Genomic DNA, 26834 nt, shown 5'->3' with positions numbered 1-26834 from the left:
TTTCTTTCTTCTTTGTCTTTGTCTTCATCTTCTTCTTTCTTTGAATTGATGTCAGTCTTAGTGATGGCAGGCAACAGTTTAGTCTATGATGATGGTCAGCTTCCAGTACAGTTTCATTCATTGGCTTTCTGCAGGGTATTTTGAAGTCATTGTTTGACTAAAAGATAGTGAGCTTCTGATGTGTAATTCTAGCTACCATGTTATGTTTTACTAGGTATTTGGAAGGTGTTGAATTTTTTTACAGCTGTAGTGATATATTGCATAGTTTCTGGCATATTATTGTATAATCTATAATGATCATAGACTCTGCAGTCCTTAAGAATAACACTTCTATAATTTCTAATGACAATCACCAGATTGTGAATTTATATCAAATACTCCTCCATTTTCATAAGCAATTCCACATGACTCTGTCACTCATTCTATACTTCTTTGTCAATATATTGTTGATTAAGTTCATGTGGGCACATAGAGGGTCTTTTGATTCTGGCCTTGTATTTTAGCTATATAATAGGCTCCATCCGAAGGTAAACATTTGCAAATATGATATGTAATGTACATGTAATCAGTTTTTACTATTGCTTGGTGAAACAATGTATTTTTGTTCTAAAATTTTTTTACCTATTTAAATTTAAAAATTTTTAACCTATTTATTATGTGCTGTTGGAATCCCTATCAATATTTTCTTCCCTTTTGCCCCCCCCCCTTTTTTTTTACTAATATTACACAAAATTTTGAGATTATACTTCCCTAATCTGTTATGGTCTGTTTTACAATTCCCATTAAACTTTGATTCAGGCTGCCAGTTAGTTTCTTAATATATTCGTTCACAGCTTTCTCTCTGATAGCCTTGTACTTAATGTCTTGTTTGGAAGAGACTACATTATTTGTATGTGTTGCATTTATTTGTTGGTTCAATGTGAATTCCAGTTTCAGGCTCAGAGTCTTCAGCATTATTATTGTTGTTGTTGCTGCTGTTGTTGTTGTTGATTTTGCACATGTGATAGTACAAAATTTCAAACCTCAGTGATTAAGATGATAATCCTTCTTAGACCCAGGGGAATTGGGATTGGGGTCTGGTTTATGGGAGCATATTGTGAGTTTAGCTTTTATCATGTCAAGTTTGATCAGACAGTAAGATATTAATGTAGAAATTCCCCACCTATCTCACTATCACTTGTATAGGCACTGGGAGCTCCACTGATATTTTCTAAAAAAATGTTCTACTGAAACTGGAATGGTAGGGGTTAGGTTAACAAAGGTCAAAAACTCTTAAAGTGTCCAAGAAGTAAGGTCACAGCACTGTCAAGACTGAGATAAGGGATGGTGATGCGATTTAGAATATGACGTATCATAGACTCAGCTTTTTGTCTGACGAGGTACTGTGACGGCCTTCTGTCTTCTGACCCAGCCTCCTAATGTGCCTCATTTGTTCCATGATGTGTCTCCCATATTTAGTAAATGTTTACCTTGTGTTGTCTTTGTGATCCAAAAATTGTGAAACAAATACCTTACTCACAATAGGTCAATACTGCAGCCTCTATTTTCTCAATGTAGCAATCGATAGCAAATGGAAGCTTGGTATATTTGATTAATCGACGATGTGACTTCCTATTTGGAAATATTCAAATAAATTTATTAAAAAAACACACAGAGCATTGTTCTTTTTCTGTGGCAAGAACAACTTATATTGTGGCTCCATTGATGCCTTTAATAATACATTGGCAGAGCTAGTCTTTTAATTATGTAGTGCTAGCCCATATTTGTAATAGGTGACATTTCTGTGAAATATTGTCAAAGGTAATCTATCAGATTGTATGCTGAGACTGGCTTAAAACATAGACATAAATGAAATTCAAGGGTAACACTATTTTCCAAGAAGGGTGTGATCAAAGTGTTCTGGATGGGGGAGATGAGGGAGACTATTCCATTCTTTTAAATGTAACAGAAGTGTCTGAAAAATAGAATGTTTTGGCTTCATTCTGGTTCTGGTGAGGGGGGAATGGTTTTTGTTTGAAGACTAACTCACATGGCCAGGTAATGTGGCTGAGTATTAATTCTGGGTCGTGCATAGTGTTTGACAAGGGGTTAGGACTGGTTGAGAGGTTAAAGGCTCTTGGGACATGCAAAATCTTGAGTAATTTCATCTTAAAAGACATAAAAGGGCATATGCCACCCTGAATGAATTTTAGATAGCAATTGTTTGCTCACAGAGAAAGGTAGGCATCAGTAAAAATTGAAGATTATATTACAGTATATTAATAAAAGAAAGCTCCCCAGTCTTATCATCTTTGTGTAAGGACAGACAAGACTCCTGTGACAAGCTTAGTATTTCTTGCTAGAAAGCTTACAGGTGAGAGGAACAATCTAAAATTACAGTTCTTTATCTTTCTTAATTAGTCTTGAGCTCACTGTAGATCTAGCTAAAGGTGTGAGAAAATTCAAGTGATAATTCATGTTATCAGATCCCCAGAAAATAGGTATGGGTTTTGAGGAGACTAACAGATTTGCCTAAGTGTTCTATCAAAGAACAGAACAGCCCATGAGAGGTCTATATTCTTCAGCTGGAAAAATATCACCTATAGATGCAGAATACAACCATTTTTGAAGTTTGATTCTGATACTTCCTTTATATATGTCATTTCAGAATAAAATTTAATTCACATTAATTTTTATGTGGAGCATCAGTTAATAAGTGCCATTAAACAATGCACTAATGACATCTAGCATTTAATGAATGCCTCATAACCTTTTGATCATTGAATATTTCATAAACTCAGGACCTAAAAATGCCATACTGGTACCTCTAATATTATATTCATCCTTTATCACCAGTGCCAAGGGTACTAAGTTACTCTTTCAAAGGCTACTCAGTTTAACCAACTAGCTATTTAGAAATACTGGGCACAGACACTTTCCTTAACTCTGAAAAATCTCAGGTGCTTCAATCACAATAATAATAATAATAACAGCTAATATTTATTTGACACTTAATCTTTACAAAACCCTGAAAGGTAGAAGCTATTTTGCCCCATTTTACAGATGAGGAAACTGAGGCTAAGCAACTTGTCTAGATTTTACATAGCTAGTAAGTATCTAAGACTGGATTTGAACTCTGATATTTCTATCTTCAGAAGTCAGCTAAGTGGCATGGGTACTGGAGTGAGGAAGAACTGAGTTCAAATCTGGCCTCAGATACTAGCTGTGTGACCCTGGGCAAGTTATTTAACTTCTGTTTGCCTTAATCCACTAGAGAAGGAAATGACAAACCACTCCAGTATCTTTGCCAAGAAAACCCCATGGACAGTATTATCTATGGGGTCATGAAGAGTTGGACACAACTGAACAACAGCAAATTCTTGATTTCAGGCGAGGGCTCTATCCACTGTACCACCTGGCTGCCCCTTAACAAAGTTAACATTTATAACTACCTGAGAGAGGGACCCTGGCATAGTAGATGGAAGACAGGTCTTAGAAGTAGGAAGACCTAGGTTCAAGATCTGTCTTTGATACATAGTATGTGACCTTGGGCAAGTCACTTAACTTCTCAGGGTCCCAGGCAACCCTCTAAGATTGTAAATTATAGACCAATTGTGAACAGTAATTGGTGAAGGGAGTTTCCACACTGGGAGCTTCTCCAAATCTATAGTATCACAAGTCCTGACCTGGGCATACACTATCACCCACCTAAACCTGTGTGATCCAAGTATAAAGACTTGCGCCTAGCTATAATCATTGACAATGGTGTATTGACTCTGAGCTGACTGCTTCATGTAAAGTGTACATACGGAAACTCACTCTGAAGAAAATTATTACTTTGATTTATTACTAGAGGCTTTCTTCATTCACTGGTAATAATCACTTTGCAGAGCAGATGCCGGTTGCATGTGTTCACTGAGCCTATGGACTCATCTATAAATTCCAGGAGAAAGCTCATTCAAGCAAGAAAATGAGGTGACTGACCAGTGTTGGAGGGGGGTGGGAAGCCTGCCCCAAATTGTCTTGAATAAAGAACAAAGAGATCTCTCTGACCAAAGCCTTTGTAAGTCTCCAGAGACACTCTTAATGATCTTAGTGACTTTTCTTCCAGAAGAGTAGCTGAAACAGAATGAGGGAGGGTTTAGCTGGACAAGTGCTCTTTCTCTGAAGAGGGAAAGAGATCATGACAGAGCCAGCCCTCAGAATGCTCACTAGGCTACAGATAGAAACCGGGGATACAAGAACCTCACCACATGGCACATAGTTCATTGAAGCATTAAATATTATGCAGACCCAGTTTGATGGGGCTTTAATACTGGATGCACCCGGGAAGCCACTTGGGGCAGTGATCAAAATCGACTTGGACAAGTGACGAGACTAAGTCTGATGTTGGTGGATTTGTTCTGAGCTAGTTTTCTGAGGTGAAGACTAGAGGTCACGAGGAAGAGATGGGAACTTAATGACAGACTAAGGAAGGGGAGAAAGGATACAAGGAGGCAGTAAACAGAGAAGTAGCAAGGAAAAGAAGGGGAAAGAACAGGAGAGGAGAAAGGGAGAGTGGGAGATAAGCATGAGGGATAGGACTTGGGGAGAAAAGATTTGAAGGAGAAAGAAAAGTGAGGAGATGAGGAATTAAAAGGGAAGGACGAAGACGCAGGCGAGCTGAAGAGGGGGATACGTGGAGAAGAAATGAGAGAAAAGGCATAAAAAAAGGAAGAGAAAGTGGAAGAGAAGAGGAGGGGAGATTGGATTGGGGAAAACGAGGAGGGGTGGGGAGTGAGGTTGGGAAGAGAGATAAGGAAGAGGGGAGAGGGAGGGAGAGAGGAGCGAAGAGAAGGGAGGGGAGACCGTGGGAGCGAGATTGGGGGCGGGTGGGGAACGAGGGAGAGAAGAAGAGGAGGGGAGAGAGAGAGAGGCGAGAGGGAAGCAAAGTGCATTGTGTCTAACTGCAGCGGCGGCGGCGGCGGCGGCGGCGGCGGCGGCGCCGGAGCCCAGCCCGTCGGTCGGCTCAGCTCGGCGGCGGCGGCTGCAGCCCCGGCTCCGGCCCGGCCCCGCCGAGGACACGAAGGGAGGGGAGGCACTGGAGGCAGGCAGGCGGGCAGGCGGACAGGCAGGCAGGAGAGGCGAGCGATGGAGCCGCGGGCGCTCATCACGGCGCTCAGCCTGTGCCTGAGCCTCTGCTCTCTGGGGCTGCTCGTCACGGCCATCTTCACCGACCACTGGTACGAGACGGATCCCCGGCGGCACAAGGAGAGCTGCGAGCGGAGCCGCGCGGGCGCCGACCCCCCGGACCAGAAGAACCGGCTCATGCCCCTGTCCCACCTGCCGCTGCGGGACTCGTCCCCGCACGGCCGCAAGCTGCTCCCCGGCTGGCGCAGCCCCGCGGCCCCCGAGGCGGCGGCGGCCGGAGGAGGAGGAGGAGGAGGAGGAGGAGGTGCAGGCGGCCCTGGCGGCCCCGGCGGCGGTGAGAGCGGCGGCAGCAGCGGTGGCAGCAGCCGCGGCGCGGGGCGGCCCGAGGACGAACTGCTGCTGCTGGAGCACTGGCGGTCCCTGCTGGGGCTCGGCGTGCTGGAGTCCGAGTGCGGCCGCCCGCTCTTCGCCACCTACTCCGGCCTCTGGAGGAAGTGCTACTTCCTGGGCATCGATAGGGACATTGACAACCTGATCCTCAAAGGTGAGGGGCGCAGCTCCAAGGGGGAGGGGGGCTGCTCTAGGCTCCCTCTGCCCCGCCAGGGGCAGGAGGGAAGCCCGAGGCTCGCGGGTGGCCCTTTGGACAGCTCCCGCCGACAGCGCGCACACTCGGCGCCGGACCTCTGGGTCTGGACAGAGGCAGAGCATGGGCAGGCGGGACGTGGACCCCCGCTCGCCTTGGCATGGCATTAAGTCATGATCAGCCTCACCATCCCTTTCTCCCACTCTTTTCTCCCTCGAATTCTTTCCACCTGTCCTTCCCTTTTTCGCTTCTTTCTCTTCCCTTCTACACTCGTCGTCTCCTTTGCTTTTTCTTCCCGTTTTCCCTCTTTTTCTTCCCTCATATTTCTCTCTCTGCTTTTGCCTCCTAAATTCCCTTTTTCGTTCTTGCTTTTGTCGCCTGTCCCTTCTTTTTCATCCTCCTCTTCCCTATCTCTCTTTGTGTGCATGTCTGTCTTGTTCTACATGTGTACGCCTTGTCTGTCTACCTCTCTACTCCGTTAGTGACCGTCAAAAAGCCCCTTCCAACTAGGCTTCTTCCACAACTTGTGCTTTGCTTCCAAATGCTTTTAGACTATAGGTTTTCTCTTGGATGAAAAGTGGTGCAAACCCCGGAGGGGACAAACCGGCATTCTCTTGGTCTGCGTGCTGTATTGGGCTCTGATTGAACTGATGAACTCATTTCAGCCAGCAGAAGCTAATGGAGAGCTATAATACAAAAGAAACAGAGGTTAGAGCTGCCAACATACAAGATGCAAGGAATTTGCAGCTTAGACGCAAAGTGCCCCTAATTCATTGGTTGCAGGCACGCTATAGCAGCCCATATGGCAGATACTAACACCTACTTTTCTAAGGCTTTCTGATGAATCACCACGCCAACTGCAGTGCCTAGGCACACCAGGGTGAGCTAAAGATAGAGAATCAGCCATAACCCTTTTAAGGTAGAACTTCAGTACTTTAAATGTTAACACATTCCCTCTCTTCAGAACATGCTTCTCTTTTGATCATATGCCACCGATGTATTAAATTTTGTTTTTGTTTTCTTAGAGGCCACTCACTTAAATAGTAGCAGTAAGCTCATTTAAAAATCTTCAAAACACCTACTATTCAATGCCTGAAGCTGTTGGTGTACTTTAAAAGTTTCCACAGCAATCACATTCCTGTAAACATTTTGTTTTAGTAGGTGTATGTTCCCCGTATTTTTAGAATCTCACATTGAATATTGAAAAAAATTTCCTGAGCTTTTGGAAATTAAAAAAAGCCTGTTTCTTGTTGGTACACTATTAAGGGAGTAGAAACACTCAGAAATCAGTTCATTTTAATGTTCCAGACCCCTTCTCTAACTTATAAACAACTGAACAGATTTATATCCAGCTATTGCTTGAAATGAAATTGGATAGAAAGGAGAAGCTAATAATGTGTTGGCCTTCAGAATGATGCAAGTGGCCACATTTTTCATTTCTCAAACATGTCAACTTCCCCTTTCCCAGAGCTAACTCAGCTGGATACTGCCATCAAAATCTGCTGGTTCATGGAAAGACTCCAACTCTTTTCATGAAGGTCTGAGACAATAATCTCCTCTGGGAAGTATACCTTTTTTTTTTTTTTATTTAAACCATTCTCACTAGCATCCAGTTAAGATTTCATCTCATGAAGAAACTGCATAATTAATTCTGGTCAGAGCATAGAACATGAAAAAAGGTAGTTTGGAGTATGTGTCCACTCAGCTATAGAACATCATTGAGACAAAGCAGTTGCAAAAGCTAAGCAATGTAGTCTTTCTTTGGAGATGATGGTGCTGCATTTCTCTATACTTCCCACCTCTCCCCCCATCCTGCTCCAGTCTGTGTGCGTGTGTGTGTGCGTGCCCAAGTTATATCCTCACTAATATCTGAATAATAGCAGGGCAGAGTTCAGATCCAAATTGGGTGAGTAGGAGCATTCCCAATAGCATCATTATACCCTTCCTTCCACCAATGGACTTTAAAAAGTATTGTGCTTAATTCATATACAAAGTTATTTGGCACTTATTAGCCATTCTCTCCTTTCATATTATCTTCTATTAACTTATTTGCATGCATGTTGTATTCACCCAGCCCAATGTAAACTCCTTCAGGGGATGGGTATTGTTTTCACCTTCATATCATGCACATAGTAGGTACTGAAGGAGTCCTTGCAGAAATGAATTGGATTAGCACTCCAGGATCATAGAATTTTGGAAGGGAACTCAGAGCTTATCTAATCCAATTTACAGCAGGAATTCCATCTACTAATGTCACTGACAGATAATCATCCATCTTTTTTGATGGAGAGATCAATGGTCTTACAAAGCAGTCCATTTATGCTAGCAAAAGCACCCAGAGTTTTCCAGATATGAATCCATTTGATATGACTGGATACATTTAGATTGTTTTTTGAGTCAAAATTATGCAGGCTTTATCATATTGATGGTATCCAAATAATTCTGTGTGCTGCGTGGGGAGTAAAGAGATGGGTGGTATTATCTTGGCTCTGGCACCAACTTACTGTGAGTTTGGTCAAATAACTTAATCTCTTTAGATCCCAGCTTCTTCATCTGTGAAGTAAGATAATTGTACTAGATCAGATCTAAGGTCCCTTGCTGGACTAACATTTGATGCCTTGAGTAATTGTATTGTTGCAATGCTGGTTTCAATGGAAGCCATTGTGGTAGAGGAGGAGGAAGCCAAGGTATTTATGGTACCCACTAAGTAACAAGCCCTATGCTGGGTCCTGAAGATACAAAGTCAAATCAGATAGTTCTGGGCCCCAAGGAGGTTATGTTCTGCATGGGTCAGGGTGGTCAGCATGTACACAGATAAATAAATTCAAGGCAATTTGAGGAGGAAGGGATCATTAACAACTAGTAGGATCAGGAGAGCCTTCAAAAACAAAAAAGAAATAACTGAGCCTTAGAAGAAGATAATTCTGGGAGGCAGAGACAAGGATGGACTGTATTCAAAGCATTAGAGACAGCATGTAAAATATGCAGAGATAAGAACTAAAATAGTGAGTTCAAGTGATAACTACTAGTCCAGTTTGGCTGGAACACAGAGCATACGAAAGGAAATAATATGAATGGAATAAAGCTCTAAAGTTAGCTTGGAACTTGATTATAGAGTGTGATCCAAGGAATTTGTATTTTATTTTAGAGATAATAGGGAGTCATTGATGGAACAATATTGTCAAACCTAAGCTTCATTAAAAAAGGAATGAAAAAGAGCATTGGCCCTGAAGTTAGGAGGACTTGAGTTCAAATCCAGCCTCAGACACTTACTAGCTGTGTGACCCTGGGCAAGTCACTTAACCCCATTTGCCTTCCCCCTTTTCTCCTCCCCCCACCCCCAAGAAAAATAAAGGAATGAAAACTTTGAAGGTAAGAAAATTATCTGGTATGATTTCCCTGGCTCAGTTCTGTCATAAATCAAATTTAATAAATCAACCAAACTCTCTGGGCTTGAGTAGCTACATCTTCTAGAAAAGCTACATCTAAACTAGATAATGGATAAAATACCTTTTAGCTTTAAAATTCAATGAATAATAATGGTAGATTCAATGTATTTTGTTTAGGCTGAGGCCTTTTGCACTAATATGAGGTAAGGATTTTCACTTTTAATTTTTGCTGTTTGATATTAATAGATGCTATGTAGCTTTCTTTCTTTTTCTTTCTTCCTTCTTTCCTTCCTTTCTTTCTCTTGCTCCCTTTCTTCCTCTCTTCTTCTCTTTCTTTTTTTTTCTTTTTCTTTCTTCCTTTCTTTTCAAAATCAATGATGGGAGAAAAATGTGGACCTGTCACTTCAATGGTGTGTGGAACTCACACCTGTAACTATTTCCTCTGCTAATATAGGTTAGCAACTCATTTGTAAGATATAGTGTTAGATTGTTTCCTGGGATGAGAGATTTAAAGACTTGACTATGGCTATACACACAGTATGCACCAGAAGCAAGGCTTCCTAACTCCACTGCTGTCCTTCTATTTACTAGTCCCCATTGCCTTTCATCTTATATGCCTTAACGAGTTATATTAAAAAAAAAGACGGCTATAATTGCCAAAGAACTAGTTTGTTACCTGGCTCTTGGACTCTTTTCTTACCTTTAATCCTAACATTTCTCTATAACTGACAAGAGGCTTAAGATTCTGATTCAATTTTGGTAGGTTAAATGTGGGTAGTGGCATACATCTACTTCATAAAAAAACACATACAGAAAGATCCCAAAGTACTCACCTCACCTGCAGAAATCTGACACAGAATAATCCTGGAAAGTCTATTCAGAAACTGAAATTCAGCTTAAATGATGAACTCTCAGTGGGAATGTGTCTTGGTAATTTCTGGGAATCTGGACTCATTCTAAAGACAAGGATAACAGAGCATACCAGGCTGGCATTAGAATACATGTGGACTTCCAAGTAAATTGTAGATATTAGTTCATACCTCTCAGATATCCTGGGTTTTGGAATGGGTTAGAATCAAGAATATAGCCAGAGCCTTACATGTGATGATCTTCAATCCACAATGGCAGGAATATGGGGGCTAATGATGGTTCTGTGTGAAGCAAGAACTCCTGGACCTGTTCCAAAACAGGTATGCACAAAATGATTGCTCTTTGGAAAGGATGAATTAAAGGGGCATTGTGTTGAGGAATGTGTCTCAGGAAGCTAATGAGAAGAAAACAATGAACACAAACACTTTTGCAAATAAATCCTTTATAGTATAGAAAGAAAGCAATAACAAATTTCTCAAAATTCTAAAAAGTCTATGTTTTAAAAAAAAAGGCAGTGGAATTTAGTAATTCATGGGTCTCTCTCTAGAGGCTATGTTGTCTCCTATGTTCTATAAACAATATGTGTGTATATTTATATACATGTATGCATATATACAAACACACATCCATTATATTATACATTTATATAACATAGATTATCTACATATATTAATAAAATGTACATTATGTATTTATATAATATATAAACCAAGACATTCTTAACCCATAAGAGTAAATTATTGAAAGTACTGAAGTTTTATTAGCAGAAATAAAAAACAGCTAGGCAGTGCCGTGGTTGGAGCATTGGACCTGGAATCAGGAAGATGTGAGTTCAATTCCAATCTCATACACTTACTAGCTTTGTGACCCTGGGCAAGTCATTTCACTTCTGTTTGCCTCAGTGTCCTCATCTACAAAATTGGGATGATAATGGTACCTGCCCCCCAGAATTGTTGTGAAGACCAAGTGAGAACATATTTGTGAAGTGCTTAGCATAATGCTTGGCACATAGTAACTCATGATTGAAATGAAGGTAAACTGAGGCACAATTCAATTTATTGGTGGGGCTAGCAGTCACCAATAAAATGGGTCTCTCAGCTCCCCAGCAAGCCAAAAGGCCCAGAATCAGGGCAGGCAAATCATTTTTACAGACAAAAGGAAGAATGTCCAAGAAAGAAAGAAAAAAAAAGGCAGCAGCATAGATAGGGAAAACAATATGATTTATTATAAGGCTTGTAACATCATAGGCGTAAGGAACAATATGGTCGACTGGAAATTGGGAATGAGGGACTAGCAGCAACCTCTCTTTCCATCCTGTTGCTAAGAAATGTTCGCCTTTTGAGTCCACCTACAAGGACAGTTTAACAATAGTGGACCAGACTACCTTGGATAACAGACCAGACTCCCTGGCATCCACCTGCATCCTTCAAGGATAACAAATTTCCTTGAGGCAAGAATAGAACAGTGATTAGTAAACTTCTACATTTAACTCAGAGACAATGAGTGATTTACGAGAAAGCTGAATTTCCAAACTTAACTCTGAGACAAATGATACACGGACTTAGTTACAAAAATGTCAGCAGTGATACTGAATGAAATTCATAACAAAACAAAATCAATTACAAAAATGCAGACAATATCAATTTCATTTTCTCAGTAGGCACTTAATAAATACTTGTTGCCTTTCTTCCTTTACATATAGAATCTTAGAATTAGATAGGATTGGGCACTGCTAATTCAACTTACTACTCAATGATGAAGAAATACCTTCTGCAACATCACTAGCAGATGATACATATAGTCCCTTCTTATAACTCTAGTAATGAGGGAATTGCTATTTCACAAGACAGCTTGTTTTGATTTTGGACAGCTCTTGATGTCTGAAAGTTCTATGTTATATGGAGTTGACATGATAGTCTAAACAAACCTCTGTTGTTATTTTATGTTTATTTGTTTTTGTTCATTTTCAGTTTTGCCTCCCTATGATCCATAAGGCTTACCTGTCATAGGTTATCTCTGCCCTATATGTCCTTCATTTTACTCATACCCCTGTCCCTTTTATTGGAAATGTCTCTATCTGGAAACATCAATGCTGGAAATTTCCATGACCTGTGCCATACTTAAGCAGACTTCACCAACCAGTCCTTAGCATCTCTCTGCCTGTGACATCCACAATAGAAAACAAATTAGATGTGCCTAAGTGAGACCCTTTCCTTCCCTATAAAAGCCATGGGAACCTTTTTCATTGCTGCCTGGGTAGGTAGGTTGCCCCAGTGTATGGATAACTTGTAAGTGAAATTGTCCCAGGAGCTATTAGGGCGTCATGTCAGCCTACATCACTGAGGCACCCTGGTATAGAGGATGAGGTACTAAGGTGTCTTGCCCATAGAGCTAGGAAGAGTCACAAGAGGTGTTTATGGCCTGGAGGTGCCAGGTCCGGATGACGGCTTCCTATAGTACCATCCTCGATCCTCTTGCTGTCATGGCTTGAAGATCATGACACCTCGGACTCAGTGCCCTTCTTGGTCATATCCTTGCCTGTCCTCTCCATTCCTTTGCCTGCATTCAGGGGCATCCCTGATTGTTTATCCTGACTCCTCTCCTTTCAAGGGAGCCCCATGTCGGTTCAGATGTGTCTGCACTAAAGGTCTCTTGCTTTCAACATGCAAATCTGCTTTTTGGGAAAGTCTCTAGTTTCCAAAGTAGCTGCAACAGTCTGGGACTAACAGTTAGAATCCAATCCCTTGTCATTTCTAATTTTGCCTTTGAAAGCAAAGCTCCTTAACCTGGCATGGGAGTCCATGGATAGATTTCAGGGAGTCTATAAATTTGGAGGGGAGCAAAATGACATCTTTATTTCAGTATGATTGATTTCCTTCGTAATCTTATGCATTTTATTTTATGCATTAAAAAATTCTTTTGAGAAGAGTTTCAGAGTCTTCCCTAGACTGTCATCAAAGAGATCCATGACACAATGCATGTAAGAACCCCTGATCTGGAGCAACATATACTAAGTCTATGTTCTCTTCTTTGTGACATACTTTCAAATACTTGAAGATATCTATCCCCTTGGTCTCCCTCAGGCTAAAGGACCCCAGTTCCTTTTTTGATTTTCCGTATGACAGAGTTTCTAATTGGTTTGTATTCTCCTCCTAGTAGTGAGACTGTGGGCAAACCACACAGGATGAGAAGGTATGGGTGGGTTGCAATATCTACTGATGAGATCATTGAAGTAATAAAGATGTATGGCTTCTAATGTTCTCACCATCCAAGTGGCCCTCCTCTGTACACATTTTAGCTCATCAATGCCTCTCTTAAAATGTCCTGTCCAAAACTGAACAAAAAGCACTGGGATAGTCTAGAGAACATGGAACCTTTCTTTCTAGTAATTCAGTTCAAAATCTTGAAAAAAAGCATTTGCTTTTTTACAGCAATAGCTGGTGCATTTTATTCAGTGTCCCAGGCTGCTCTATAGGCGTTGACTAGGCACTGGGTTTTTATTGGTCAAAGCCATGAAGTGTTGCTCTGATACCTATTCCTAGTCTCCTTGCACAGGTTAGTGGTAAATTTGAGCCTGAATTGCTAGGCCTTAGAGCAAAACTGGCGGCTCAAAGTCTCCAAACACCTCTAGGCTTTGGGTCTGTTGTTGAGATTGCAATGCCCTTTAGGGGGATCTTAATTAAAGTTTGTAAGATGGGATAACAAGGGAGTTTGGGGAATACAGGTTAGGTTCTTTCAAGGAGATTGTCATATGACCAAAGTAAGTGTGGGGATGTCAGGGAAGGACAGTTGCTGATTCAGGCTTTCTCTCAGGAGAAGAGCTTTTAATAATAAAGGTGAGGTGAGGATGAATTATGAAGTGTCAAAATATCGGTCCTTGTTAGGGAGTGGATAGTCCATAGTCCCACCAGCCCTTAATTTCAATCAAATGAATGTACAGACAGTTGGACAATTAGAGATAAATTCAGTTAAGAAAATACTATGTTGACAATACTTCTTTTAGTCACTGGAGGTATCAGGTATGGCAAATCAACACTGATAGTACTTTTGAATATATTACTAAGAACAAAAGGTTAAAGAATTTTGAAAGGAGAAATCTGGAGAGGAAATTGAATCACTGAAATAATGTTAAAATTACTTCTTTCTTAACTTTAATTTCTTACTGTTAATTTAAAATAAAAAGTATAGTTTATAGTCTATCAACATTTATATACATATATGTAGACATATACATATACACATACATATATACATATACATATATATACATATACATCATATATATATATATTTATAAAACACTTATTTATAGAAACCAAAATGTGATGTTACTTGGCATACCTGGTAAGCTAAAGGAAAATCAGTGTTGTGTTTTTTGTCCTGCTGATGTGTATGTAATATCAGAAATTAAAGTTTGAAATACTGAACAGGTAATCTATAACTGTGTAAATTATTTGCGTTTGAATGTTTTACTCAACTACTTACAATACTAGTGGTTTCACAACTATTTTATAATCATGAGATAAATCTATAAAAGATAGCAGGCCATATAAACCTTAAAAAGCTCTGTTGTTTTTATATAAGGGGGTGGAGGGGAGAGAGATTTGTCAGAGTTCACAAGATTTTCTCTTCATTCTGCTAATGATTTATCTGTTTCCCCTGCTGTTTATTCTCTATGAAATTAATAGTCTGTGCAGGGCAGCCAGACTTAGTCTTGACACATAAATATTTGTCAAAAATCATACAAGAGTCCTTGAAAGATGTAACAACAGAGGGAACTTTGTTCGATGACACATTGATTATTCTATGAATTGAAGCATAAAATAGGGAGACAGATGTTCACCTAAGGTGTTCACCACTGTCATGGAAGCCCAGAATGGAGCCCAAATCAAAGAGGGATTCCCTGTAGATGGTGAAATCCTTCAGATGCTTCTGTCTGCTGATGACATTGTACTGCTGGCATCAAGCCCTGGAACACTGCAGAACCTCCTAAATTAGATCTATAATCACTCAAATGAATTTGACTTGATTATCATCAAAGGAAAAATCACATGTACAAGAATGCTTGCTGTACAGACTTTAATATGCAATTGGATGGACAGACCTGAAAGCTTGTCTGATAATATATACATCTTGGATATACAGGGCAATCAGACAATGAGCTGGGGCCAGAATTGAACAGGAAGACAAGAGCATTTGCCTTTGGGAAATGCTACAGGACTTTTAATGAGCTTTTTCCTGATACAAAGGCCCTCATTTAATCAATATTTTACTGATTTTTAAAAAAAGAAAACACACAATCTAAAGGTGGAGTTGATTACTTGGGGAATTCAGGCAAACCTCATCCTATGGACCTATAGTCCATATCCAAAAGGATAATGTTTGCCTACTGACCTAAAATCCCCAAATAATCAAACCACTCCTACTTTTAAACACAGTTGTCGCTTTCAATAATGCCCCCCACCACTTGAATTCTCTTCTATATCAAAGAAGTATAATAAGCAAAACAAACCAATACATTGACCATGTAGCTGTAGGTCAAGAAATACAGCAATGTGCAAAGAAATGAAGATGATGGTCATTCAAGGGCATTGAAGAGGCACACGAAGGCCATGAGCAGGCTGCCATAGATTCTGTTTTTTTTTTTTAAATTCAATTTTATTTTCAGGTCTGAATTCCCTTTCTTTTCCCTTCCCTATTCCCATCCATTAAGAAGGCCTCAAACCCATTACAAATATGTATAGATATGCAAAACAAATTTCTGGATTAGCCATTTCCCCAAAAAAAGAAAGAAAAAAAAAAAGAAAAGAAAAGAAGCTTCAATCTGCATTCTGAGTCCATCAGTCCCCTATTTGGAGGTAGGCAGCATGTTCCATCATGAATCCTTTATAATTGTGGTTGGTCATTGTGTTGATCAGAGTTATTAAGTCTTTTAACATTATCTTTACAATTTTGCTGTTATTATATAAATTGTTCTCTGGTTCTGCTTACTTCACTTTGCATCAGTTCATATGAGTCTTCACAGGTTTCTCTGAAATCATCTTCATCATTTCTTTTAGCACAATAGTATCCCATCTCCTTCATTTACTATAACTTGTTCAGTTAGCCACTCTCTAATTGGTGGGTATCACTCAATTATTTGCCACCACAAAAGAGCTGTTACAAATATTTTCATACATGTGGGTCCCTTTCTCCTTTGTTTGAACTTTTCCCCTTTCTTTGACAGCTTTCAAACATTCTAAATGAAGAGGAGAAGCAGGATAAAGATTGTCATTAGAGGAACATATGGCCAGAAAAAAAAAAAGCAAAATAGGTGGGCTATACATGTAGCAAGAGTTAGAGATAGCCTCCTCTGGTATCTAGACAATGTCAAGATAATGGAAGGAAGGTCCCACCACACTGTGTGGATATCTTATGGGGACAAATTTCTGAGTGGATATGGACAAGAGTTGCTCAGAATTGAGGCATGTATAGGTCAGATTGTGCATTGTTGGTGAGACTATTCATATCGATGAGACCACAGATCCATTGGAGTATCCCAGTACTGATTTTGCAGATGGCAAGGTAGGCACTATTGCTATTCCATTGAATGCCAGAGTCAGATTCAATATATCCTAGCTGGTTAAAAAGTTGGACTTAATCCTTGTAATTCAACCAGATGAACTGATTGCAATCCAAACAATAATGTCATGGATATACCTAATAGAGAATGCATTAGCAAGTGAAAAAGAGGAGAATAGCATAAATTACATTTTAGGTTCATTTACCAGTAAATTAAAATACAATAAGGATAAATGTAAAGTCTAACACTTGGGTTCGAAAAACCACCTTCACCAGGGCAAGGTAGTAGAGGCATGATTAGATAACAAGTCACCTGAAAAAGATCTTGGGAGTTTTATGGACTGCAAGCTCAATACAATTCAGCACAGTAATATGACACCCCTAAAAGCTAGTGTGATCTTAGGTTCCTTTAAGAAAAGTTCAGTGTCCAGGGCTAGGAAGGTAACAACTGTCTTGCTGTCTTCTGTTTTGATCAGATTCTATCTGGATTATTGTGCTTGGTTCTGAGTGCCATATTCTGGAAAGATAAGCCTGCCATGTCTAATTGAACTTACTACTTCTTCATCTCTCACCTCTGTCCCCTTCTTTCCATTCACAGAGTTACTACCTTAGTTCAAACCCTCATTTCCTCTTGCCAGGGCTATTGGAAGTAGTCTATGTTTGTCTCCTTGCATATTTAGGTTGGATGTAAGGAAAAATTGCCAAACAATTAGACCTATTTGAGAGTGGAATAGGTCGCCTTAGCAAATAATGGATTCTCACTCATTGGAGATCTTCAAACAAAGATTGGATGATTACTTGTTAGGTGTGTTACAGAGGGGATTATCACTTAGGTATAGCTTAGACTAGATGGTGTCTATAGTGCATTACATCTCTAAGATTCTATGACTCAGTGAGACTCAAGCACACTAATTTTTCCATTTCTGACATTACATGAAATATTGAAAGTAAGCTTTTTTCACTGAACATCTGACAATTTATATGACATGGATTCTTTTAACTAAAACATATCTTATCTGGGTGTGTAGTTTCATCTGAACTGCTTTCAGTTGAGGCTGAAAATACATACAATCTGGTGTTTCAATACAATATGTTTGTGAAGTTGACAAAGTAAGGAACTTTTTATCTTGAACATCAATCGATCAATCAATATTTATTAAGTACCCACTGGTTCCAGGCATTATTCTGAGAGCTGAGCGCTATGCATGAAATAAGCACAATTCAAACATTTCTTCAGTCCTTATTTTCACAGAGGAATTGAAATTTCGAATTAGACTTTAAGTACAAAAAAATGGAAATTGCTTTAAGTGATTGTGTAATCATATTCACCAGAGTCACTGACATTTCATTCTTTTTACTTTGTGGATAACATTTAGCTTTGAGGAAGTGTTTCCTATGTCACAGATTGATTCGATTCATATAGTTTTTCTTAGTTACTGATTTTGGCTTTTTCACAGCTCAAAATATCCTAAGTCCCATAAGATTTCACAGCTCAAAATACCTTAAAATCCCATAAAACAGACTATAGTTTCAAGTACTCTTTATTGTAATAGGAGACAAACTTTTGAGGGACAGAAACTTTTCAAATTACAGTAGGATCCTATTTAAAATAATGGGTATAGAGAGAGGCAGCATAGAGTTGTGGATAGCAGGGCATTCTTTGAGCCAAGAAGACTTAGGCTTGAGGCAGATAAGTGGAGGGGTGGCTAGAGTGCTGGACTTTGAGTCAGGAAGACCTGAGTTCAAATCTAGCCTCAGCCAGTTATTAGCTGTGTGACAATGCCATTTAATCTCTCTAAGGCTCAGTTTGTCATTAATAAAATAAGGATGAGGATAGCACCTATTTCATAGGGTTATGAGAATCAGAGGAGATAACATATACAAAGTACTTTGTAAACTTGAAGTCTCTTTAAATTTAGCAGTTATAAGTATTGACGATGATGATGAACTAGTTGTGTGACTATGGGCAAGTCACTCAATCTCTCAGTGTCCCAAGGAACTACCTAAGACTGTAAGGACCAAATGAGTTAAGAATTTTTTTTTGGGGGGGGGAGGTGAGGCAGTCGGGTTAAGTGACTTGCACAGGGTCACATAGCTAGTAAGTTTCAAATGTCTGAGACCGGATTTGAACTCAGGTCCTTCTGACTCCAAGGTCAGAGCTCTATCTACTGTACCACCTAACTGCCCCTCGAGTTAAGCATTTTAAAGCACTTAGCACAATGCCTAGTATATAGTGAGCACTACATAAACACCATTATTATTATTGTTGTTATTATTTAAGTTGCTAACTTGTAACAGAGAGAGAGGAATGGAATCATACAAACAGACAAAATAAGGAGACAAATCTCCATTATCAAAAGTAAAATAGAAGACTGACAGAGAATTTGTCAAGGGAAGCAATGTTTGTGAAGTTTGACTCATTTGAACCCAAACTATTTTCCCCTTCTCAACTATTTTGGTAATTCTGGGAATGTAACTGCAGCTGGGTAAACTAGGTTTACTTTCCTATCTGTTTCTGTTCCATTAGTTGAAGGAACCCACCATCACTATACTCTAATGCTTTGCCCACCTGGTTGTGATGATTCTTATCATAATAAAGGCATTTGTATTGAGAAATTGATTATCTTCCCCAAACTGGCAACTCATGAGTTCAGCTCTCCTTTTTGTTCACCTCATGAATTCCCATACTTGAAAATGATTGTGGTGATTAATCTGCTTTAATGCAAGATTCAACTGAACTTCTTGGAGCACGAGAGGCTGAGACTGTCTAAAGCTGACAGGCTTTGTTTCCTGCTAAATATCAGGAATCTAGTCACTGTGCTCCATTTTCCTTGTAATCCAGCCAGAGGAGCTGATTGCAGACCAAACAATTGTGTTATGAAAAAGAGGAGCATAGCACAAACTGCTTTTAGGGTCAGTTATCGGGAATTACTCAGAATTGGGTTTATCTGTGTAAATGTATTGAGTATTTTCCAGTATTACTGAGAGTTCTTTACATTTTGCCTGTAGAAACAACCAGTCAGTTCAAATTATTCTCTTGAGATCCAAAGGGACACTATTTATATCTTCTGAGTGCAAAAGGAGTATGACGTGCTCTTCTATCTTTCTTCTATGCTCCACTTAAGAGGTAACAGAGGGGTCAACCTTGGAGTCATGAAATCCGGGTTCAAGTTCTGTTTCTGATGCTAACTGGCTTTGTGACTATGGACAAATCACTCTCAGGCACCTTTTAAGACTACAAATTACAGAGGGAGTTTCCACACTGGGAGTTCCCCTCATTGATAAAATTATAGGTCTGTGCTATTCCTAAAGGAAAAAAAAAGGAGGGAAAAGAAATTCTAGTAACATAATTGGGCAACTTGGCATATTTATGCCATTGTTTTTATATCTAATATTAGGTGACCATACTATTTTAGTTGTTCTCTTCATGACCCCATTTGGGGTTTTCTTGACAAAGATATTGGAGCGGTTTACCATTTCCTTCTCCAGCTCATTTTACAGATGAGTGAACTGAGGCAAACAGGGTTAAATAACTTGCCCAGAGTCACACAGCTAGTAAGTGTCTGAGGTTGGATTTGAACTCATGAAGATAAATATTCCTGATTTCCAGCCCAGTGCTCTATCCACCGCACCACCTTGTTGCCCATAGGTGACTATGTTACAAGGCAACAATGTAGCTACAAATTGGTCATGAAAATAAGAACACATATGGGGGCAAAAGTATCAGGAAAACCAGCCTTGCTTCCTCTAGTTCTATTTTCTTCTACTCTTCTTTCTATTCCTTTTTTCTTTAATTTTTAAGGGTTTTATGAACATGAGTAATTGCCTCAATAAGTACTCAATACCAAAATATTTTTGGATGATTATCTTTTGTGACCTTTCTTTATATCCCTAGTGCCTAGCACAGTGTGGCGCACATAGTAGGTGCTGAATAAATGCTGACTGACTGACTGAAAGCCTGTCAGTTTTAGACAGCCTCAGTCTCTCATGCTCTAAGAAGTTCAGTTAAATCTTGCATTAAAGCAGATTAATCACCACAATCATTTTCAAGCATGGTAACTCATGAGGTGAAAACAAAGGAGATATACAAAGGCACATACTCCAAGTATGAATTCACTTTCATTTAGTGATATTTTAGCCAGAAAACTTGTAGGTATGAGAAGCAGAACAAGAGAATGTTATTAGTAAATATGGATAATACCAACACGTATTTTGTGGGTTGAGTACAATTTCTGTGGACCTTACAATTCCAGAAAATACTTGCTCTAAACTGTGACATGACTATGGTCTTTTGATGTCCATTACAACTCTCACTGAATGTTCTCTTCATTGTTAAAACAAGAGAATCGATCAAGTGTCACGTAGTTTTCAAAGGGTGAAAAAGCTTTCCCAATGAAGTTGTGTCTTGCAGAAGGCAAATGGCAATAAAAACATAATTGTGAGTCCTGCGGTAATAGAGTGTGAGTGAAATTGGGAGGTGGTTTGTGTACCTGGAGCCCCTGGCACCTGAGAATGGCTCATTTCAGGTGGTTTAGACCTCCTTTTCTCCTGGTGTCAGTGCCTACTGACTGGCACTGTGGAGTGCCTACTCAAGTGCCTCCACTTAACTTGACTGTCAGATGAATGAAGAAGATTTGAAAGCAGATAAACTAACATGTGGAAAAGCTAAAGTGAAAAATTGAACCAAAGAGAGAGTAATAAAAGTGGTGAAGACTAAAGTGAATCTTCTGGAAACACATTGGTTTTTCTCTTCTCAGGGAAAAAAAAACTGGAAAAAAAAGACAATCATGCAAACAAACAGGGAAAAAAAACCCTTTAACCATTTATCACAGCTATTATTGTGATGTTGTGCGTTTTGATAGTGTTTCTGACATTGTGGAAAAACAGATAGAAAAATTCCAGCAGAGATGTCGGCTCCAGGAGGGTTTAAGTCACATATTTCTTTCTTCTCACCTCTTAACAGCTAACTCCCTTTCTGAAAGAAAACTCAAATGGTAAGGAGGAAGATAAGAAATGGTTTTTTCAGACAATGTGAGTTTTTAGAAAAACGGGGTAGGGAATTATGATGTGAGATTGGGGAAACTTTCTAAATTATGAGAAAATAGGAAATGGGAAGAGAAGAAGAAACAAGGGTGGTGACAGATTGTCCAAGGAGAAGACAATGATAAGAGGGATGAGATTAGGAGCTATACACAGTTCCCAAAGTGAGGACAGGCTAGAAGAATTTAATGGAATAAGCATAAACAAGTCATTGGAAGAAATTAACTGTAGTAGTATGTAATGTGTTCTCAACACTAAGAAAAAACAGGGAAATGTGGGAAAAGATTGAAATTAAGTGACCTTGGATTGTTTTTTGGTTTTAGGATGGAGATTAATAACAATAAAAAAAAGCCTAGATGATATTCATGTGCTGGCACTAGTTGATTGGTGGTCAGGATTTGATAGGAATTAGAATCAGGGACTTGAGTCTAAATCCTGGATGTGCTACAACTACCTGTGTGACCTTAGGAAGGTCGCTTGAATTTTTTAGATCTTGGTTTCCTCATTTGGACAATGAGGGGCTATAACAACTAGGATTGAGTACAATTTCTATGAGGTGGCTCATAGAGTGTCGGGCCTGAAGTCAGGAAGACGAGTTCAAATCTGGCCTCCGACACTAGCTGTGTAATCCTGGGGAAGTCACTTAACCCTGTTTGCCTCAGTTTCCCTATCTGTAAAATGAGCTGGAGAAGGAAAAGGCGAATTATTCCAGTATCTTTGCCAAGAAAATCCCCAAAAGGGGTCAGGAAAAGTTGGACACAACTGAAAATGACTAAGCCACAACAAAGGATCTCTCAAATCTCTTCCTGTTCTAAATCTATGATTTCTATGATTTAGCAATAAATTTAAAAATAACTTTTGGGGAAGACCAAGTATTTCCTACTCATGATCCCTCAGTTTGCATTTTGGGAAATTGGTGGTAGGGCTTTGGTATTCTTCAGGGATGGTTTTATTCATGGAGCATCCATTGCTTGGAAAAGGGAGTTTTCAAGTCATTCATTCAAAGAATGGTCGACTGTTGAAAACAGTTATCACATCTCCCTCCCTGTCCTCATATCCCTGCCAAGCCTTCTCCTCATCTATCTGAACATACCTAGTTTCCCAAAACAATTTTCATGTGGCATAATCTTGAGGTCCTTCACCATATTAATTATCTTCCTCTGGGAGTTCCCCAGTTTCTTAGTGTCCTTCCTAAAAGGTGATGCCCAGTACTCAGCATAATCCTCCAACTGTTGGCTGATAAGGGCAGAGTAGAGTAGAACGATCACTTTCCTGGTTTTGAACACTATTCTTCTCTTAAGGATGCCTAAGATGGCATTCACATTTTTTGCCTTCTTTATAATACTGTAGACATGAAACCCCTCAGATCTTTTTTCAGACAAACTGCTGTTTGTCTCTCCCATCCTGTGCTTGTGAAGTCTTTTTTTTTTTAAAACCAAATATAGAACTTTATATTTATCCCTATTATATTCCATCTTATCAGATCTGACCCAGTAGTCTAGACGCTCAAGATATATTTGGATCTTGATTCCTATCCAAAATGTTAGCTACCACTCTTAGCATCAGGCCTCCTGAAAATTTGACTAGTATGCTAACTGTGTATTATATGATTGCTCTGGCCCCACTCTGTCAAGGCCAGGCTTGTCAACATTTTAACCACTCTTCCTCATTCTCTGGTACCCTGAATGGGGTTGGTGTGGGGTAAGTCTCCTCTACCATCAGCTATAGCCCCAACCAGGTGATCTGCTATTTTAGGAACCCAGTGACTAGTACACCAGTCCCATTTAATCAGTTAACATTGGATTATCTTTCAGAAAGGGATATGTGCTTCAAAGATGAAACAAGAACAACCATATAAATATTTCCCTCCCATCCCTAAACATTGGGGACATGACCACCACTCCCACCTCTACCCCAGTGGTAGGGGTAGGGGGAGGGATCAGGCTCACAGCTTAGCTCAGTTCCTATATAGCATTAGTCCTGCAAGGTTAAGATTTAAAGATGACAATGTCAGCCTCTGCCGGGCTTGTATACTCAGCCTGTGCTCTCTGGGCATCATGGCAAGGCTGGCTGCAACATTAATCCTGGATTCCTAGACTTCCAGGCTCCCATGGCTTGTGTTCCCAGGACAGATTGGAGACTCTGCTCCTTATACCTAGAATGGAAAGAACAAATGAAATGTCAAAGACCTAGGCCCATTTCTTAGAACCACATGGCCAGAGGCAGAGGGGAAAGAATTGGCCCATACCCCTACCATATATCTCACAAGCTGTGAATGAAGTCCTTTCATCCTCATGTATGAATGCAGCAAAAACCTCAGTGTCTGCGGATGCATTTGAACTGAGGTCTTCTTGACTCCAGGTGTGGCACTCTATCCACCGTGCCACCTACCTGCTCCCTATCACGAACAACATAGGTCAGTTAGTAGATCAATGTAGAATGTCCACAGATGCTTCAGTCCTCCAGTTTCCTGGAAATAGGTCCCTAGTGTCTTCCATGTGTACAAAACCATCTTAGCAACATTGATAGAGTTTATACATATTTCTGACCCCCACTATATATGCCTTTATTAATTCACTGTATCATGAAATCTCAGGGTTGAAGGGACCTCATTACTATGTGAGATAACCATATATTGTAATAGGAATCAATCTTACCTATCCTCACTCCTGGCTCTGGGTCAAGATAATGTAGGGGACTGACAAATCAGGCACCTGGTCAGGATAGTAGACATGTCAAAGTTCTGGAATCATAGGACTTTAGATTTGGAAGGGACCTTAGACATTTAGTTCACCATGGAGACAGATGATAGATAGATAAATAAATAGATAGAGAGATAGATGATAGGAAGGAAGGGAGGAGAGGAGGAAAGAAGGGAGGGAAGGAGAGAGAAAGGAAGTGAGGTATGGAGGACATGTAATAAGTGCTTACTATGTGCCACACACTAGTCTAAGTGCTGGGAAAACAAATATAAGCAAGCAAGACAGTCTTTGCCCTCAATGAGCTTACAGTCTAATGGGGGAAGGCAACACATAAAAGGATTCTAGAAATCAGGGGAGACTATGAGTGCACTCTGGACATGGCCCAGAGATGGCTTGGAAGTGAAGTGAATGCTTGGATTTAGTCAGGTTGAGATGAAAGCCCACCTCTTAGAACCAGGGAAGTTCTAGGGTTGGGGTCCAAGTTCTCAGTGGAGAGGAGGTGGGATTTAATGTCAGGGTGGAGGTGGCATGGTCTGAAGATGATTGGAAAGTGAGATGAAGATTTGGATCTAGGCATATACCTGAATAAGAATCAATCTAGATGGTTGCTGTCCTATCTACTTTCATTCTTAGATCTGGGACAAAGAAAAAGCAGGGGATCGGAAATTCGGCTACCATTCAGGACAGCAGACTTGTCAAGATCTACTGTCATAACACCTGAGAATTGGAAGGGGTATCAGTGGTCATTCAAAAAGTAGAAGCTGTACCTTAATAGGAAATCCCCTGACAATATCACTAACAAGTGGTCATCCATATTTTGCTTAAAGATCTCCAGCAGGCTCTGATTCTTATAATCTAGACACTGCTCAGGTTTTTACAATCTAGCCAGTAGATCATAGGTGCTCAGATTCCTTAAGAGTCTGGCTAATATGGCAGATCTTTAATAAACCTTGTCTTTGGCTGAAAAAAAAAAAGATCTCCAGCAGTCCATTCTACCTTTGAATGACTCTATTTGTTAGGAAGCTTTTCCTTACATCATTCTGGATTATGTGTGTGTGTGTTTTTTTTTTTTTTTTTTTTAGGCAATGGGGTTAAATGACTTGCCCAGAGTCACACATCTAATGAGATGTGTTTCTTTATAACAAATCCATTGCTCTTAGTTCTACCTCTTGGGTCAAACAGAACACATTTTCTCCCTCTTCCACATGGCAGTCTTTCAGACAGTTGCAGACAGTTAGCATGTATCTTGTAGGGAAATTCTCTTCTTTTTCTTGGCGAAACATCTCCAGTTACTTAAACTAATATAAGTATGACATGGTCTCAAGTCCTCTCATCAACTTGATGTCTCTACTTTAGATGCTTCTCAGTTTCTCAATGGCCATCCCAAAATGTAGGAAGTAGTCCCAGTACTGAACAAAATACTTCTGACTAGGCAGGATGTTGACTTTTGTCTTGCCAATAGACTTCAATGACTCTGGAAGAGAGAGTGAGGGTGATGACTTTATGCAACTCTGCCTCAATTGAATCCAATTCACACCCCAGTCAAGACATCACCCCATGAGTCATTGGTCCTCTTTGAAAACAAAGGATGAAAATAACAACTTCTATGAAGGTAGGCTAAAATGACTTTTGTTTTTTATGGCTACCAAGCCATATTATCGTCCCTTGATTTTATTGACTGTTAAAACTCCCAGGTTTTTTCCACATAAACTTCTATCTAGCCTTGCCTACTCCATCTCATAATTCTAAAGTTGATTTTTTTGAACCCAAGTATAGGACTTTATATTTATTTCTATCGTATTTTCATTTAATTTCAGTTTGTTTGATTTGTTTTAATGCTCTAGTTTGTTGAGAGCTTTTGGATTCTGATTCTGACACCCAACATGTTAAGTGATCGCTCTCAGCTTTGTGTCATCTGCACATTTGATAAGCACCCTATCTCTGTCTTCATCCAAATCAATGACAAACAGGTTATAAACACAAGACCAAGGGCAGCTAGGGGGCACAGTGGGTAGAGCACTGGGCTTGGAATCAGGAAGACTCACCTTCATGAGTTCAAATCTAGCCTCCGACACTTACTAGCTATGTGAGCCTGGGCAAGTCACTTTACCCTGTTTGACTCAGCTTCCTCGTCTGTAAAATGATCTGGAGAAGGAAATGGCAAACCACTCTGTTATCTTTGTCAAGAAAACCCCAAATGGGGTCACAAAGAGTTGGACACGACTGAAAATGACCGATCAACAACAAGGTCACATGCTTGGGGCACTTGCAGGGTCTGTCCTCTAATCAACTCTGAATCCTTCTAACTGTGATGTAATCTAGCCTACCTCTTTCCATATTGTCTACATAGATATCACGAGAGACACTGTCAAATGCTTCCCTGAAACCTAGATATACTTTATCTACAACATTTCCCTGATCTATCAGATTAATTACCCTGACAAAAAGGAAATGGGACTAGTCTGGCATGACTTAAAGAATCCATGTTGGCATTCAATTGTCCTTTCCAAATGTTCACAAGTCACTTCATTAATAATATGTTCTACAATTTTGATGGTTACCAAAGTCAAGCTCAGTGGC

The 26834-nt window shown here is 39.9% G+C and overlaps 1 protein-coding gene across 1 annotated transcript in view; it reads left to right on the top strand.

Annotated features, from left to right (window-relative positions):
* The first annotated feature begins 5080 nt into the window (after positions 1 to 5080).
* TMEM178A (transmembrane protein 178A) overlaps positions 5081 to 26834 on the top strand; it is a 79607-nt gene continuing 57853 nt past the window's right edge. The window contains exon 1 of the mRNA XM_027865411.1: positions 5081 to 5653. Coding sequence (XP_027721212.1) covers positions 5110 to 5653 — 544 coding nt within the window. The 5' untranslated portion in view covers positions 5081 to 5109. The remainder of the gene's footprint in view (positions 5654 to 26834) is intronic.

This window comes from Vombatus ursinus, unplaced genomic scaffold, assembly GCF_900497805.2.
Source record: "Vombatus ursinus unplaced genomic scaffold, bare-nosed wombat genome assembly UNPS02014778.1, whole genome shotgun sequence".
Classification (NCBI taxonomy): Eukaryota; Metazoa; Chordata; class Mammalia; order Diprotodontia; family Vombatidae; genus Vombatus; species Vombatus ursinus.
Note: the sequence above shows the minus strand (reverse complement) of the source record. Positions and strands in the feature narration are given on the sequence as shown.